We start from the raw sequence: 18,796 nt of genomic DNA, 5'->3' as shown, positions 1-18,796 counted from the left end.
GTATAGTCAAGTCCCTGCTGCTGAGAAAGCATGAGGCACTCCACACTCAAGGTCAAGAGTAACAAAACATTTGAAGTGTATTTTCACTTTTATTTCAAAACTTTAGACAAGTTACTTTAGTATATAAATTTGGTTTTTTCCCTCTTACAGAATATAAAGATAATTCCCTCATTACTTCAGTATAAAGTGTTTTACACGCCTGAAGACAATTGCATAAGTGTTTCTCACACAGGTTATCAGAAATAAAGCAGTCTTTCTACAGAAGTTCAGATAGATGACTACCTCAGAAACAGCATAGCAGTTTAGTCAAATACAAGTGAACACGTGACACTACAACTGTGCAAGTTCAAGTAAGGCCAAGTCAGTAAACATTGTTAAGTCATTGCAAATAAGAGTGGAAAGATTTGTGAGACATTGCAAGGGGTGGATGGTCTCATAGTATAATACTCTTAAATCAAGGGTTCAGAGGGATTTAGCTAGAAGACAAGTGAGTTCTTTAGTGCTATAAAGCAAGACCAAGCAGTGTACTGATGTTAGTGGAGACTTTGTGCCTGTTTATCCTCAGCATGCTAAGACAAACTACAACCTCTTAAAACCAAGCATAAGAACCACTAATGTTTGAGAAGATAGTTTCAGAACTCAAGTATGTCTTATTTTGGATGGTGTGTAGTTTTTGTCTATTACTTCATCTTGTAAGAACATGTGAAGACAGCGCTCGTTCTGTGCCAGTGGGTGGCCTGCAACCCTAGAAAGAAAAAGAAACAAGCATTAGCACTAACGAATTGAGGCTACTTGTAGCTAGCCAGCAGAGCAAGGCTTCTTATCAGTAACCTATGGTTCTGCACTCAGGCATAGATCCTGCTTCCAGTTCACTGTTGGTGACTAGAATTTCTAGCAGCAAGATTTGTCATTCTCCCACAGATGAAGCAAGTCCATAAGAATCCTGAGCAACTGCTGATCATTTGGAACCATGTTATGTCATGATCTGTCACCTGCGATTGAGGGGGACTATCAAAGAGCCCATCCTAGCATTAGGAAACCTAGAGTTAGGCAAGCTAAGTGGATTTTTACATATTTTGATGCCTTTGACACAGAACACCCTTCTAAATGCAGTTTAACTCCTCAGTTCTTGGTCTAATTTAACAGCAGTGGTCCAGGCAGAGTTAAAGACTTACTCCACCAGAGGGTGTGAAGGTCTTCTCAAGCTTCTGATGCTGTTTAGATCAGTGACTTACCGTGGTCACTATTCCTAGCATGTACAAGCAGCACTGATGCACAGTCAGAGGGTATGGGCCATTCTGTCAACTGCAGATGGCTTTAGATATGAAACATAGGAGACACAGAACTTGTCTGCTCTAAAAGAGACCAGCACCTCTACAGCAGATTTAGTTTTGGTCCACATATAGACTGATCCACCATCCTTTTAAGAGCAAAGGAGTGAAATTGAATTAGAAAACACCCCCAAGCTTGGAAGAAAACCACAAGGTATTGCATTTAAACCCTTGAAACACCATGCAGCCTTCTATACAGGTAAAAATAAAGGGAATCAGAATCCATGGAAGTTTATCACTTATGGAGATGAAAACCTAAAGCAGTATGGTTTGAACAGTTACATCTAATCAATTAAGACGATCTTCTCCCTTCAAGAGAGAAAGCCTCTCATCTTCTCTAGGACAGCTTGTGTCACCTTTATGGTCTCCATCTCTGCCAGAACATAGCTACTCTAAATAGAAGTTATCTAGTTGAACATATGTTAAACACAGTCAACTCCAGTGGCTCAACATTAGTACTTCAAGCACTTCTGTGCATCTCCTCCAAACGTATGTTAGTGCTTATTTCACCACAGGACAGGTTCAGTTGTCATTACTCACTTGTCACTGAGGTTGTCCTTTAATGAGGAAGCTGAGCTCTCCTACTCAGCATTGATAGATTATTTCAAGTGCAGTCATAAAACATAACAATCTTTCCAGGTTCTAGTAAATGGGCAGCAGTCTCAAGCATTAGTTCACAAGGAAGACAGTCTGGAGTAACTAGTTCAAGTTTCTTAGTCCCATCAGACTGAAGTTGCTGGCAATGAACTTCAAGAGAAAGATATACAGGAGAAGATGATGAGGCAGCAACATATTTCTCCCTTTCAGGAAGCCTTGCAAACTGGTGGCTCAATTGCAAGACCAGATCTAATCTCTCAGATTCAGCTCTTGGTTTCAAATGAATACCTCACTCTGCATTGGCTTTTTCTCAGCTTTCTTCTCTAAGGTGACCCTTACACAGAGCAGCTGCTACTTCAAAAATTTTCATGTAACCCAAAGTCATGTTCAGGCAGGCAAGTGTTTTGCAACATAGCTACCCCTATGAATGTCATTGTAGGCAGTGGTGATGGTGGTGTCAGCAAGCGGGCCCAAGACAGCTGACTCAAGGAAGCTGCACTGCTGTGATTTAGTCCCTCTCTATGACAAAGCTTCTTAACAACATTTTGGATATCAAGAACTGGCATTGGTGTATCAAGTTCTTTTTTTGATACAGTGATATCAGTTATCTGAGAGACTCTCCTCTAGTTCTAGGAGCAAAGACCAGCTTTGAGAATGAAGTAATGTCAATGTATTATGCAGATTAACTCCAGGACAAATTTAACCAGTACCCAGAGTACTTGGTAGAAGTCTCAAAGCTTCTACATGGTTCAAAACTTCAGTAATATTTGTTTGATGAGTTGGTCATGCCATTAGAATAAATTGACAAAGTTGAATAGCCAGGAGTTCTGCCTGAAGAATCTTGTTCCAGTTGTACTCAAGTCTGCCATTACATCCATATCTACATTAACAGCCTGCTATTATGTTTCAGAGGAGGAAAAATTGACCAAGAAGCTTTATATTTCCACAAGATCAATGTATTGCCTGCTGTAGGACTGAACAAGTGATACTAGTAAACTGGCCAGTTCACTTCTCCCAGCTATATTGAGTTTTTCTGCAGATTTCAGTTGACTATTTGCTGCTTCAGAACATAATCAGCCCTCTGTAGTTGGCATACAAAACTTTCAGTGAGTGCACTTCTTCCACACTTAGAGTCCCAAGCTGCATGGACAGTTGTACTTTACAGTCATGACTGCCTTGATTGTACAGCCTTAAAAATACCCAACACATTTCATCTTATAAGCACATTTACCTTCATGTCTAGAACTGCAAAACTAGATACCTTGGAAATTGTCTTTGAACAGAGGAAAGGGCATTCTGAAGCATTTTACCTGCTCAGAACCATTAGCAGTACCCATAAATTGAGCAAGCAACTATGTGAATGAAAACTTAAGAGATTTCATACAGTCACACTTAAGTTACTTAAACAAGACAGAGTTATAGCAAACCAGTCACTTGCAACTCCAAGCCACATGCCTGACCTGACTAACAATAACTGAGGAGCACATGAAATTCTGGCTTAACTCACAACCTTTGTTTCTGTTAAACAGCATTGCTATTGAACAAGATTAAAACACTAGTAGAACTGACAAGCTTGAACTTTTAAAGGAAGGAGTCCCAAATTCAGCTGGTCTGAACAGTGTTAGCTCTAGAGACCAGAAGAGGTGGTTAACTGACAGTATTCCTTCTTACTCACTGTTTGTATCCACATTGTTAAAGAAATGAAAGTAGCTCAGGTCATTCTACAGAGAGCAGTCAGCAGTGTTAGATGGTAGAAAAGGAATAATGGACTTGGTTACCATAATTTCTGCCCACCTTTTGAAAGGCAGTGACAAAACCCAAAGTATCTATTTCAAAATATGTATGTGCATACCTCAGGTAGTTTTTACATTTCAGAAAGATTCTCCTGATGATTAGAGAAAATGTGCATTATTACACAAACTGATAATGCTTCACATCTGCAATCAATCTAAACTGCTGTAAGCCCATTGTAAGCTCCATTTTTCACCCAATGGAGGATACCTTTTCAGAAATGAAAAAATAGAACTATTTTGGATGCTATAATTTTAGTAGTAATTTGCATAAATTAACAACATTAACATTCATTTCAGCTGCTCAGGTAAGCATTAAGATAGCCAAACTAAACACTGCATGAGCAATGTTAGTATGTCCTACTGAAAGATTATATGAAAGTTAACATTCTGAACATAGTGCAGCTACCAAAATTAGAGGATGAGCAGTTTTAATTCATTTTTCCAGAACCAAGTTCTGGGTTTGTCTCCAGATAACTAACACTTACTTGTTTATGAATTGTTCGAGAGCCTGCTTCCTTTCCTCTATAAAGGAATCGTCAAATATGCCATCATCTCCTCGGAAGGGGAGCTGACGGAGAAGAGCTTTTCCTGGTAGAGGTGGCACCACAACCTGAAAGATTTAGAAAAGCATCCTTAGGTGCAGCCTGTAAGCAAGATTATACATCTCCTGTGCCACCTCTTCCTCCTAGAGGACCCAACTCAATCACATCCCTAGTGAAGTAATAAAACATGACCAGAGAAGAACAGTATCTGCCATAGAGATAAGTTGAATTCAAGTAGTTTAACTTTGAATTAACTCAAAACCATTAAACAGCCTCTAGCATTGTACAGCTGAGGTTTGCTGAAAGACAGTGTTTTGGTTCTGGACATTTTACCCACCTTGCTTTCTCTTTCTAGTTCGTTCCTTAGCCATTCAAAGTCACTGTATCTTCTTCTGACCGTAGATTCTTTCAATTTGAAGATAGGTAGGTTTGTCTGAAAACAATAATATAATCTATGGATTAGACAAACTAGAAGTTTTAATATGCAGAAGCACAAAACACACTGTTAAGTTACAAATTAGTTCCACTTCAGCAACAACAACAGTACTGAGAAACACTGAAGACACAGAAATAAAGATAAAGCTCTGTACGCTACATAAGCTGTGCCTCAAACTGCTTAACTGTGGGTCTCATTTACACAGCATCCTAATCACTAGTATTTTGCCACTGTATCACTTAGGAGAATAGGAGATTTGCTGGTCACTTGAGGAGGTGTTCCTAAGGTTGCAGAAGCATCTGCTATTCTCACTGTCTCAGGACCTGGACTTCCAATACCAATATACATACAAGATCAGGGGTGGGGGGAAGAAAGAGTCCTAATCAACACAGGCTGCTCTTGTTGCATTCAAGGGAGTGTTTCAGGTACCAGCACAGGACATTGACCAAGCTTCCTGTACTGTTCTGCCACCTGATACAACATCTTTAAAAGCAAAACCAAGAAGTCTTACAGTGAATCCATTCAGGACAGATGAAGCTGAAGATTTACTAGTACAAGCTGCCAAGTTTGCACAGCTCCAAAGAAGCCCATAAGGCTGAGATGCAACACAATACGCAGTGCTGATAAGATCAGACTGTTTTGCTACGAAGTTAAATCAAGTGGAGCTTGATGAGGCAGAATTTTCCTAACCAAGGCTAAGAGTCAGCACCCAACTATAACACCCACCAAATGGGAGCCAAGCTATGATGCTGCACAAGATCATACCTGATCATTTTGATAGGTGTCCTTACATTAACTTGTGTAAGAGCCTATATTACATGTATTCATTCTTGCGATGCCAGGTTATCCCATTGTTCTAATCCAACTTGCATGTTACTTTAAGAGTAGGCACGAAGAGAGAACTCTCATAATGACATCACCACAATCTGAAGCTTAAATGTCATTGAGATGGCAAACTGGCTAGAGTAAAAAAAAATAAAAAAACAGGTAGGAGTTAGAGCCTACTAAGGAAAGACCAAGAGTCTGTATTTGCCATCCATAACCAGCACTAACAGAATAAAGCTTCTTGTTCTCAGGTGGGATATTCACTGTCTTATACACCTTGAAAGAAGACTTTAGAAGTACTCTAGGATGCTGATGTTCACATGGGACTAAAGTTATTCCCAGTTTTCCTGTTGGCAAAAGAACGGTAGTCATTCTCAGCTAGTGCCTTCTGGTTATTGTTGGTTTACTTCTAAGTTGTAAGCCACCTCACTCAGCTTCTAGTCCCAGTTTGAGTGGATATCCCTGTACAGTGCCATTTACAGGCTACTATGCTTGAGCTATCATCAAGTGACACTTTTGGCTGCTCAAAACAGATTTAATTGCAAAGATACTTTCCTGCACTAGGTAGGCCTATGACTACAGGACATTGTATTACTGCCAGCCATAAGGAGCTTTTGGCTGCCACAGTTCAAAAGTACTTGACAAGTTAGTTGTGTACTTCCATGTTATGCTATTTAGTCCAGAATCTACAGAGAAAGTACAGAACAGTGTTTTGTTATGAAATCTCTTATTGCTAAGTGTTTAAAAGTATTCAAGCTCTCCTTCCTAGGTAAAATGTTGTTGATTGTACTAGTGACTAATAATAAAATCGCACTTAAGACTATTATGTCAGAAGTCAGGCTTCATAAATAAACACTCATCTTGAGGATAAGAATACTCAAGAGTAAATAAAGCTAGGTCCCCCAGAGTGCATGAAGGAGATTCCCAGAAGTGAAGTACTGGATTATTTTTCTCCAGTTTCAGCTATTGGCTTTTTAGCCAAGTTCAGCCTTCCACATTACAACATCAACTCTTTGTCAGTGTCTTGGATAGAAAGTCTTTTCCAATATTTAACATATAGGCTCTCACCTGCAGAAAGTATTCCATTCTCGTCTCAAGTTACTTACAAGAGGGATTAGAACTGAATAAAAGCAGCTAAAACCAATCAGTTGCCAGGTCTCCAGGAACTCTTTTCATGCTTCTGGGCATGAAGTCCACAAAGTTAATCTCCAAACAACATATTGGGCTTACAGGTACAACGCGGGGGTAGAAGTGCCAGTTGAGCTTATTTTACCTTCTGCATCCCCTTTTGAACTTTTGACACACTAGCCCAGCTAGCAAGTTGGAGAAAAGGACAGCTAGAGTACTTGTTTTCCCATTGAGTTGAAAGATCTCCAATTTTGATCATAAGCACTGGAAATCTTCCAACTGAAATGTATGCTAGAAGGCTGCCATTAAATTAAGTGTCTTTCAAGTCACAATTTGACAACTACATGCTAAAGCAAAGTGTGTATTCCCTGTCCTTTGGTCTGGATATGAATTAGAGCTCCCTATCTGAGATCAACTTCTAAATCTCATGTTTCTCAAAATCCAGAAACTACAGCAATTCCCATTTCTCCAGAAACTAGTACTGATAGAGCACCATTATTCACATATGATGCTGTTAGAAGGGATCTATTTCTTTAGAGAAAGAAATTTGAGAGTCCTGTTTTGTACTATTAAACCTTTTTACATCCTAGGTCCCTATTTTTAACTCGGGATATATTCACACCTGAAGTTACTGTATGTGCCTTTCTAATTCATAACCCTGCTTCTCATTAATAACCCTGTTTGAGCAGACCCACTTCTTCCTTCAGTGGAAGGGTTTCTACATGTCTTACAGCCTCCACCTACCATGGACAGATGGTTTTCATTAAGCAAGCCAGACAGCTGCTGAAGCATGGACTACCACTGAGTAAGAATTCGGTAGAAAGAGACAACTCTAAGGTGTCAGCAGAAACTTCGGATTTCAATTGAAGTGTCACTTCTAGACCATACAGCATTTCAAATTTATTCTCAGTTTCACAGTATGTTGGGAATTCTTTGTTTAGTCACTGAGGTGCCAGTAACTATTCTGAACACCATTAGTGCTTTGTTTGCCTGCTAAAACAGAGATGAGACTAAGGCACAAAACATAAAGTCAGGCTAGTTTTATTTTTACAAACATTTCTCCCCATGTGCATTCAGCACTAGTGTCAGTTTTCTAGCCTGCTGATCTGCCAAGTCTACTATCATGAAACTCATGACCCAGTTTGGCACAGGCCCTGGAGCACAGCTCACTCCTCTGATAAATTCTACATAATTACTGCAGTAATTGTTTCTTCTACAGTGTAATAATTAGGCTCATTTTTATTAAAAGCATTTTCAACAACTTCCTAGTCTGAAATCCTGCCTCCTAGCAGTTTGACTGCAAGTGCTGAACCTGAAAAGGTTATGCATTACCTAACATATTAGACAACCAAATCACTTGTCAGAATTGTAGATAAAGCATTATTCCAGAAGGACCAATAAACAAGCTCTCCAGAAGTCCCACATAGCCCAAAAATCTTAAGCACAGAAAGATCACAGAGTCATAGAACAGTTTGGGTTGGAAGGGACCTTCCAAGGTCACCTAATCCAACCCCCTGCAATGAGCAGGGACATCTTCAACTAGATCAGGTTGCTCAGAGCTCCATCCAGCCTGGCCTGGAATGTCTGCAGGGATGGGGCATCAACCACCTCTCTGGGCAACCTGCGCCAGTGTTTCACCAGTCTCAGTGTAAAAAATTTCTTCCTCATGTCTAGCCTGAATCTCCCCTCCTTTAGTTTAAAACTGTTACCCCTTGTTCTGTCATAACATGCCCTGCTAAAAAGTCTGTCCCCAGCTTTCTTATAAGCCCCTTTTAAGTACTGAAAGGCCACAATGTCTCCTTGGAGCCTTCTCCAGGCTGAACAACCCCAACTCTCTCAGCCTGTCCTCATAGCAGAGGTGTTCCAGCCCTCTGATAATTTTTGTGGCCTCCTCTGGCCCCCCTCCAACAAGTCCATGTCTTTCCTGTACTGCAGGCTCAAGAGCTGGACATAGGACTCCAGGTGGGGTCTCAGAGCAGAATAGAGGGGCAGAATCACTTCCCTCAACCTGCTGGCCACACTTTTGATGCAGCCCAGGATATGACTGGCCTTCTGGGCTGCTAAGACAAGACAGATTCTCTCTAGCACCATTTCTTTATCAGTCTATAAGCATACACCCATTAGGCTTCCTCTGACTGTTAAACTAACAGTGTGCATTCTGCTGGGTGAGTTAATGGCCAAGCCAGTATGCTGGAATAAACACTATCAGAACTGGTCCCAACCTACATAACTAAACAGCAGATGAGAAACCCAGGCCCTTAAGTCACTCCTGCAATCTTCTACTCAGATGCCAGATGAGTTTCTACAGTCATTTGGCTAGTGTTCAAACTGGTAATGGAAAGCAGTGGTTCCCTGCTAATCGACTTCAGAGCAAAACCTGTATTCACAGAAGACATATTTCTTCAGCTATATTTGTGTTATTATTAATACAACATATTCAAGCTGCAAGTCCATCTCCAAGCTCAAGAGGTTCCCAGCTCACCTCAGAAGCAAATTACAGTCCTAAGACAGTAGCTTAGGTAACCAGATAGCAGTCTTCTAGCTGTTACTACAGTCAATCCCCGAGCTATGTCCAGTTAAAAGTCTGAAAATTGTTTATGTATACAGGTGAGAAGACTTTCACAGGCAGAATGCAAGTAGTTTGAGTACTAGTCAATGCTGCCCATTCAGCTTCAGATACACAGCTCTCCAGTGCAGGCATTCCAGTACACAAGTTACCTTGGATGCAGGAGGAACACTAGAGTATTTCAAATACATTAGTTTAGAATTTTAAGTAATTTTAAGTGTTATCTAAACTAGATTAATTTACCCAGTGAGGGGAAAAAGCCTTAAAAATAGCCAGACTTGCTCCTATAAATTTGTTTCCAGGCACAAATTTGATGCAAACAGCATTTGGGTTCCTTCAAAGAGCATGCTGACACTCCACTAGATTGATTCTGAAGGTCAGTGCAGCCCAGTCCACCCCTGCAACTGCAGAAACTTCACAGCTGTAGTTGTCCAGGATAGTTTGAGGTAAATTTGATTCATTTCCTCATCTGCCAGTGTAACACTCATCAGCAGCATTTCGTTGCCCATGTCTCCCACTCCTAACAGACTGAGAATCAAGCTGTGCTGTTGCCATAGCACCTACTTTGATGTTGGTTTTTCAAGTAGGTTATGGTAGCCTTGATACAACTCTATTTCCATTAAAAGACAGTGAAAGAAAGCACTCAGCTCACTTTTGATAGAAGTTTGTGGCCTTGACTCTCAGAAGCTAAATTCAAGCTTCTTACTATCTCTTCATACAAGCAGTAATCTTTGTCAAGAGATTACACCCTTTGGCTACATTTCCAGTCAGCCAATGAGAGCCCCAGGGTATTACAGTCAGTAGCATTCAGGATGGATAAAAAAGTATTACGGTTTTCTTAACACAAGAGCCTGCTGTCCTTTAGTACAAGAAACTGGTTCCTGCAGACCACTGCTATTGCCAAAACCTCGCCAGTGGTTCATTTCCTTCCTGACTTGACATAAGCAGCTACCTCCCCATTTCCTACAAATATAAGAAGCGATAAAGGTGGCAAACATGCTCTAAACTCCAGTTGCTAGAAGTTGCTGTGTATTTTTTACTGAAGCAAAAATCTCTTTCCCCACTGCCAAAGGTCACAAAGACATTGTTATTTTTTTAAGTATCAGTCATTTTGACCAAAGCAGAGTTCTATCTCCTTTTATCTGCTTGCTGTCCAGGTCTACTGAAGGTACAACACATTACATGCAAAAACTGTATGGTTAATAGAACACTGAAAGATCTGGCCATATCTATACATCCAAGTTTTAAACAATGCTGACTGAAGCTACACCAAGAACTATAGAGCTTTGCAGTACTCCACAGTACTGAGACATGGAGCTAGGATACTTTCGATCTTAAAGACTATGGCAGTGAAATCCTAATAGCAACACAATGACAAAGACTATCATTCTTTAGACAGGAGTTAACCTTTGTCAAGTTCAATACCTTGAGCCCAGAGCTGCTCTATTAAAAAAAAATCATAGGGGTGTCTGGGTTTTTGCCAAGCAGCATCTATCATCACCTGATCAAGTTCACCAACATCATGAACAGCTGAATTACAGTGTGCCATGGTCAAAAGGCTCAAAACAGTGAGTTTAGAAAAATGTGTTGTTTAGTGATTCTTTATTCTTCAGGTTCCATGCTCAGAAGCCAAATGTAAAAACAATAACCCAGTTTAAGGACACTTTCAGGCAAAGGCATGACACTTAGAATTAGTAACTCTAGATAATTTTTCAGGGTTAGCAAGCCAAAGACTCCTTTGAAATACCAAATATTACTTCTGAAGAAAAATGATTGCTACTTTTACACAACTGCATGGTATAACTTCCACATGTTCTGGTTTGCCCTACCGTAATGTTACCATTCTTTCCTCATTGAGAATGACTGAAGAGGCACCACATTAGCATCATTAGCTGACATCTACCAGCTACGGTCAAATGGGGCTGACAAAACTGCAGTGAATTGCTGCAATTGATAGCTTTTATCAGGAACAAAAGTTTTAATGTGCTTTGCAAGCTAGAGATAGCCCAGTATCCCTATACTTCACAAACATGCAAGCAGCAAGATACAAGTAACTTGTACTGAAGTATACTAAGTATCAAGAAATTCTCTTCATATTTCCAGTTTTATTGGAACAGTAACATTCACATTATTAAGTAGCCATCTAACAGCTGCAGAAAGGCTGACAGTTCCTCTTCATTTCTTTGTAGCATATCTTAGTGCTCAGGGGTGCTGCAGTTTAGGCTCACTGAAATAGTCTCTGAAGGCATAGAGGCACCTTTAAAACACTTAGGATATAGCTTCATTTTCTTCTGGATTTTAGAGTAAAGCTGCTATACACTAGCTAATAGTTATACTCTCAAGATCAGCTTTGTGGCCAACACAAACTCTATTTTATATATATATAAATTAATATACTGTCATGTGCCCCAGAAGATACTCCCATGACAGAAATTTTGAGATGGATTCTTAAGAAATAGCCACAGAAGGAATATGTTCATGGACCATTTTTCAGTTGGTAAATATTTGGTTTTATACCTTGAGCAGAAGGTTATGGTTTCTCCATCCTTCTCACATCAAAAAAGTTACAGCAGCAACAGCAACTTCAGGCCCTTCATAGGGCATTCAGATTATGTTCTTGCTAAACCAGCCTCCAGCAGTGCAACTGGCACTGCATTACCAAGTGAAAAAAACTTTAAAAATACTTCCACTACAGTTAGAAGCTCATAAAATCCACACTGCATTATTTATTTCCCCAGATGAAAAACAGTAGAGACCTGACTGCTCTGAAGTTTAAGTTGACACTTTTTTGGCAGGCCATCTAAGAATAAAGATGTATCAAAATACTCCGGCATCACATGCCTACCTGGATCACGGCCATCTGCCCTACAAAGATTAGTCATTGTTCCATTTGATTTGGTCTGTTCAGCACTGTACTGGAGTGCACTCCAGGCCCACATTGTATGCACAGGAATAAAAAGACTCCAAGTCACCAGTTAAACTAATATACTAATAAGAAGCACTATTCAGGGACTTGGTTATTTTATTAACAAAGTAACAGACATCAACACTGAACTAGATCAGTACCTTTGGACTAGGCTTTTGAACCTAGTTTAATCAAAAACCTCTACAGAAAAATCAGCTGCTGAGCAAATACATGCAATAGACTTGTAAATCCACTCTCCTTGCTTTGGAAGTTTCTCTTCAGCCAAGCTATTCCACTTCTGTCTCCCAAGTCAGTGTCCTGGGAAGTTCTTAGCCTTCCAGCTATCCTTTTCTGAATTATTGCTCAATGGAACAGTTAATATTTGTCAAGGTGTAGTACCTGTGCTGTAGAACATAAAAACAGTCACCAGAATCAGTGCATTTTTACTCTTTGAAGAGCAGTCTAAAAGTATCTAACTGGTAGCAGTGTCTAGAATAGGGTATTAAAAGAGTAATTAGAGTTAGAGCAGATTTGCAGCATGACGCAAGAGTTGCGGTAGTAGAGAAATAGAGAATTAGTGCTGATTATGCATACCTAAGCACATCCACACTGAGTCAGTGTTTAGTCATAACTCAACACTGTGAAACTGAACAATGCCCAAGTCAACTAGGTGCACCAGCAGATTTGATTATTCTCATGGTGGGAGAAGAATCTGCAACTTCAAACCCTGCCAAACACATGAAGGACAAGAAATTGGGTACCTTTCAAGGACAGAACATTTCAAAGACACATTCACCAGATCAAGAGTGCCACCTTGCAAAACCATGGCGTAAGACAAGTGCTTTCTGAGCAAGTCATACTTTCAGTTCATTTACCATCTTACTCTGACTTGATTTGATTCCAGAAGTCAGACTCAAATCAGTCAGTCACTCAAGTCAGACTACTACAAATATGCTGAAATGCAAATATTGTATCCAAGCTGGGTCTTGAAAAAAAAAAAAAAAAAGCTTAAGATGAGAACAGACTTCCAGAAGCAGCTCAAGTTTAGCAGTACTTTGCTATACTTCTCCAATCCTTTGAGACCAATACTATTTTTAATACTGCAGGCACTTCACAGCCTATGTGTTCACTTCCTTCCTCACACAGGGCCAATGTAGTCAAGTACCTCTGCAGGTCTACAGGAGCCTGTCTGCAGAAGATACTGGAAAGGTGACTGCTGCCTTCAAGAGCATCCATGTCACTCAAGTGATGCATTTCACAACATCTGTAAGCACAGCAGCAAGGTGCTACCTTTCTACACCTCAAGACAAGTCACTGAGCTGTGGAAACTTGAGAAGCTAAGGTGTGCCTTAGTGCTGAGTTTAATCATACTGATTAGAGCCAACAGGCCATTCAGCATTAAAGAACATAATTAAGACAAAGGCCTTTTGTTTAACTTTGGTTTGACTAAAAAAACCCCAACTTAATTACTTGGACTAGTAGCTCATGTAATGGGTATTTTATTCTAGTTCTGCTCATTTGAATATTAATGACTTCTCTGCAAGTTCTTACTAACCACAAACAGATCATTTAACCTTTTAGTCTAGGTGACAAACCAAACTAAAATGAGCAGCACAGAAGTCACTTCTACAGAAACAATAACAGATCAAACAACATTAACAAAGTGATATTTTCCCAAATGTAGCAAGTTCCTGGATATCCATATGCTTTGTTGACAGTATTCTAACCCATGCACTCATCTATGGCACTGCTTCTACAGTGGGTGTACAGCTTTGAAGTATGTCACCAGTCACTGGGATCCGAGTTAGCTTGTAAAACTTAAGTCTTGTCTCCTTAAAGGATTTAGCAACTGAAGGTGTTGCACAGAACCTGATTGAGCAAAAATGCTCCTGTTGACCCACTTACCAGGAAAACTGTTTGTCTCAACTACAGCAGAAGTCAAATGAAACCCAGAACTGGATTGAGGACTGCAGACATGCTGTATGATGATAATATGACAACTGTCATTTGTTTTACACTTGCTCCCTGGAATTCAGAGAAAGGAGTGGCTTACAGTTCATAAATAGCAACAGGTATTCACACACCCTGGTTGAAGAGTGTTGACATGCACAAGCCCACCCTGAAAAGGTGTAACGAGTAGAAGGGAACCACCAAAACGCTGGTGGTGGTTCCTGAGTAGAACAGCTAGCAAAGGCTCATGAGAAACAGCATATGGCATGCAAGGGTATTTACAAGGAGAACTTAACTGTTGGTTCACACTCTTCCTCAAGATGCGAGGGCAGTGAAATACTGAGTTGATTTAATTTAGCAGGCAGTCTAGCTGACTATGTCAGTTTTAACCACTGTGCAGCTACCATGTTGTAATCACCTAGACACCTTTAGATGAGATGACTACTTCATAGAATTTTATTTCACTAGAAAAAGCACTTGGAGCTTTATACCCTACTGCATTGTTCTCTTTTTTTAGCTCACCCTAAGCCTTCACACAAAAGATACCTTAAGATGGTACAAACTCACTACCTAATGCTGCTGATGGAAAACAAATTCTCAAGTACCCTGTCAAGAACACGATCCACTCAAATTTGCTATTTTAGTACTGCAGGATGGCTTTTTCTGTCATTTACCATTACTGAACAAGATGTTTGCCTTTCATTGACAAGCTGCAATGCAGTGGCATACCACCACAGTGTGTGCCTTATACTGGTTGCTACAGTGGCAAGCTTTGTCATCACCTTGTCCAGTTTGCAGAGAATAGAATGTTATTTAATGCATTAATGCACTGGTTCAAGAAGTCAATACTTTGGCCAGCTGACCATCTGCTAAGTAAGCTGCCCACTGGACATGCTGTATAGGTTCTACCTGCAACACTTGCAGAGCTTAACTGCTTGTGAAAGCACCATGGATTTACTGCAACGCACAGCCATCCTACCAGCTTGCTCAGACACACGCTATGAAAAGCTTTCTCAAGTACTAAAATACAACTGACTTGCTTATCCAGTAGTATACTGCTGACCGGCCTACGCAAAGCTTTTGAGTTTTCCCCCAGGCTTCCCAACTTCCACTAGAAGACAATGAATATAGCAATACAAGAACTAAAGCATGAAGTTGTTTCACTTGTTGCTTTCCAAGCAACAGATACGCTTCAGCTGCAATACGAATAGGAAGCTTGCCAGTAAAAGCTTTGGGGGAACTTTGCAGTATTTCACACAAGTACTTTTTGCTGGTATATTAAATATCAGATATCAGTTCAGCAGTCTGCTAGCAAGCTCAGTCTTCCCCAGAAAAATTAGGCTTTGAGATTCAGACAAAGCAATAAAGATAGAATTACCTTTGGACCAAGTTTGTAAACACCAGGACAATCGTAAAAGCCTAATTGCTTCAACGCAAGCCTGGATCTCAATGTCCCCTCTGACAATGTTGCTGGCTTTGCATTATCTCCAGCCATAACATGAGGCTTCCAACAGCTTTTACCAGAATTTGGCAGCAGTTACACCAGGCATTTCTGTACCACTTCTCATTTTAATGTTGGTGTTAGTTGAAGTCATAGCTTTCCAGATATGATACAGCTAACTCCATCTTCTCAGGTTTGTTCTATTGCCACTACTAGTACTGCTGGGGGAAACGGCAGATGTCTGCTGCTACTTTCTGTGACTGCAAGCAGTTGTCAAATCACAGAGGCTAGCTGGTGGCTATGGTCTGCCACACTCCAAAATGCAGCTTATAGCACAAGACCTACCTTTTAGAAATAAAACACTACAGCAATTCAAGTTCAAACTCTTCTCCCATGCTGAAGCTCACATATTTGCAATATGGTCTGTGTTCTGCTGAGAAGCAGTTAATTGATACAAGTTTAGACAGTGAACATAACTCTGCATGACTTGTATTACCTGCTCTGTAGCCTTCCAGAATAGAGAGGCATAAAACTCAGTTTTACAGTTCAGGACAGCATACAGAATGCATACAGCGTGGAAGCACTGTGTACAGTAGTGCACAACTGGAAAGGGAATGATGTCTTATAAGAGATAGTCCTGTACACAGGCACACAAAGATGCCAAGTAAGGATGGTGGAGGAAGCAGTGTTTACACAGTAGTCAGACTGGGAGGAAGAACAGAGGAAGGTCACAGTACTATCACAGTGTATTTGTTCAAGTCATTTCTAGGTTTTCATTACACCAGGGATCCAGAATTTTCTATCCCAAAACAGCACATAGGCCAAGAGTAACCTGTCTCAAAACCTGGTTTTCTGCTTTCCTTTCTGCTGAAGACCTTCAGTTAAGGATTTTAAAAAAATAATAATTATTTTTTTAATTCCAGCAAATCTAGCGTAATCCCCAAGCCATAAGACAGCTAAGTTCCTTCTGTATCATCTTCCCTGGATGCAGCAGTTCCAAATGCTTGGTCTCATGGAAAGAAAAGTCATCAAGAACTTAAGGCACAAATACCTCCCAGCAAGGTAGAGTTACATATTTCTGCTAAGTGGACAGCTAGGGCCCTGATAAGGGCAGTGTAATGCAAGACAAGATGGCAAGTTCTAGTTTGTCCTCACACAGAAGGCCAAACACAGGCTACAGTTGTTTAGGTTTATTCTTCCTGCCCTGTGGACACATCCTGAAACATGAAAAGAGCTACTGGACATAACTTAGGAGCATCAGAGGTAAAGAAGTATCCTCCCTAGTAGCTTTAAATCTCAGTTGCCTTTGCTTTTTAAAGTTACACTAAACTGAGAACTTAGATCTTTAATACAAGAGAATCCACACAGGCTTTTAGTCTTGTCTGAAGAACTCTAACACCCAAGGCAGCAGCCCACAGGTGAAGCCTTTCCTGCCATGAAGGCATGTAGACTCCATGGTGCCCAGGGAAAGAAGAACTCTTATTACAGAGAATGTGTGCAGCAGTGAGGCTGCTTCCTCCTCTATTACTGCCTGTAATAACTGACCAGGTTCAATCAGCTGTAACAAAGTAAAACCATACATGGTAGTGGACTCAACCACAACCTACAAAAAAAAGACAAAACTGTAAGAGGTCACATTTTGCAACCCAACTAATCCTTGGCAGTGTATACTAAAAGGGTGCCCTGTCTCAAATCCCTACCAGCCACAAGCAAGGACCATGCCATAGATATTGCATTTTTCTGTCCACTCCTCCAGGCCCTGTTTATGTAACCAGAAAGACCAGGGAACATAGTTATGACTTTACATGGCTTTTCTCAGACTCAAGACTACTAGCCTTTCAGGCAAGTCAGTGAACACAGCCCTTCCAGCTAGGAATGAATCTAGTGGTACTGAGAAAAAGTATTTGATAGCACTTAGTGAGAAACAGCCTATTTATTAGGCACTCAATTTATGTTTCAGGTACAAATGAAAGGGGATCCCTCCCCCACGTACACTCACCTTACCACTTCAGCTACCTTTGATCTAGCACTTGTGCCCACTAGACGCATTCTCTACAGGTTTTTGAGGCTGCTGGAATCCCAAACTTGAGCTCCTTCTCAGGGCAGATCCACCCATCTTACTACACCTCAGAGAGCTGAGAGCTCACCCTCTTCTCCTCACTTAGAGGCAAATAAGCAGTTGATCACAGTACAGCAGTGTTTCAGACTAATGGCAGTTGCACATAGCAGTTCCGAAAGGGCATTTGTCGTTTGGTTATCTCAACTGAGATACATTGTCTTAGCTACCAAGAGACCATCTGAGTTCTCAGCTCCGGTCGCTTGCAGAAGCTGGGCCTGCTCTCAGTCCACTGCTGCTCCGCCATCGCCCCCCACAGCGGTAACACACCGCACTCGGTGTCAAACAGGCCCTGAAGGACACGACGGCCCGTCCCCGCCACCCCGGCCACCCCCGGCGGCAGGGACACCCCTCCGGTTACATAATTGGCAGCCAGGGCCCGCGGCAGAGCCCAACACCGACACACGGGCTCCGCATTCCCCTTCTCTCGCCTTACACTTGCTCCCGAGGCTCAGGGCCCCGCCGCGGGAGGGGCGGGCACGTACCCCGCGGGGCCGCCCGCCAGGCTCCCCCGGCCACCAGCCTGGGCCAGGGCGGCGGCGATGGGACCAGCCACTCGGCGAGCAGGAGCGGGGCCGGCTCCAACGTCCCCGCCGCCGGACCGAGCCGGGCTAGGCCGTGCCGGGCCGGGCCCTCACCTTGACGCGGATCTCGTAGGTGGTGAAGCGGCCGCGGCCCACCCCCACCGTCTGCGGGTTGCCCACGTCGATCTCCAGGAAGTTGCTAGGCGGCCCGTAGGCGTCGTTCAGATTCTGTGGCTTGCTGATCAACCGCCGGGTGTCCGCGATCGTCTCGGCCATGGCGGAGCGGACGCCTTCTCCCCTGGAACGCGGCAGAACGCGAGTGAGCGAGCACCGAGCGCCGCCGCCCCGCGCCGCCCGCCCTCTTATCGCCCCGCGGCCAGCTGACCGCCCGGCAACGCGCACCCACGCCGCCGCCGCCAGCGGATGCGCCCCCCGCCCGCGCGCACGGAATCCTGGGAACTGTAGTTCTCCCATGCCGCCCGCTCGCTACGCCCGGCGTGGCTGCCCACCTTCCGAACTACAGATCCCGGCGTGCGCGGGAGGCTTGTGGTGTCGGCTGTGGGAGCACGATCGTTGGGCCCGCCCGCCAGGCGGGCAGCGCCAGGGGTCGGGTGCAGGTTGTGGCGCTCGGCCCGGTTCCAG

General features: G+C 42.2%; 1 protein-coding gene across 1 annotated transcript; it reads right to left on the bottom strand.

The window, feature by feature from the left end:
• Positions 1-52: 52 nt before the first annotated feature.
• On the bottom strand, positions 53-18,590 carry SNX3 (sorting nexin 3). The gene is made up of 4 exons (XM_082048823.1): positions 18,269-18,590; positions 4,601-4,696; positions 4,207-4,331; positions 53-745 (listed from the first exon to the last, which is right to left on the bottom strand). The coding sequence occupies exons 1-4, from the start codon at positions 18,428-18,430 to the stop codon at positions 640-642; spliced, it is 489 nt and encodes a 162-aa protein (XP_081904949.1). The 5' UTR covers positions 18,431-18,590; the 3' UTR covers positions 53-639.
• Between the last annotated feature and the right edge of the window lie 206 nt (positions 18,591-18,796).

Source organism: Streptopelia decaocto (genome assembly GCF_964273445.1).
Source record: "Streptopelia decaocto genome assembly, chromosome: 3".
Taxonomy (NCBI): Eukaryota; Metazoa; Chordata; class Aves; order Columbiformes; family Columbidae; genus Streptopelia; species Streptopelia decaocto.
This window is presented reverse-complemented; position numbering and strand designations above follow the sequence as displayed.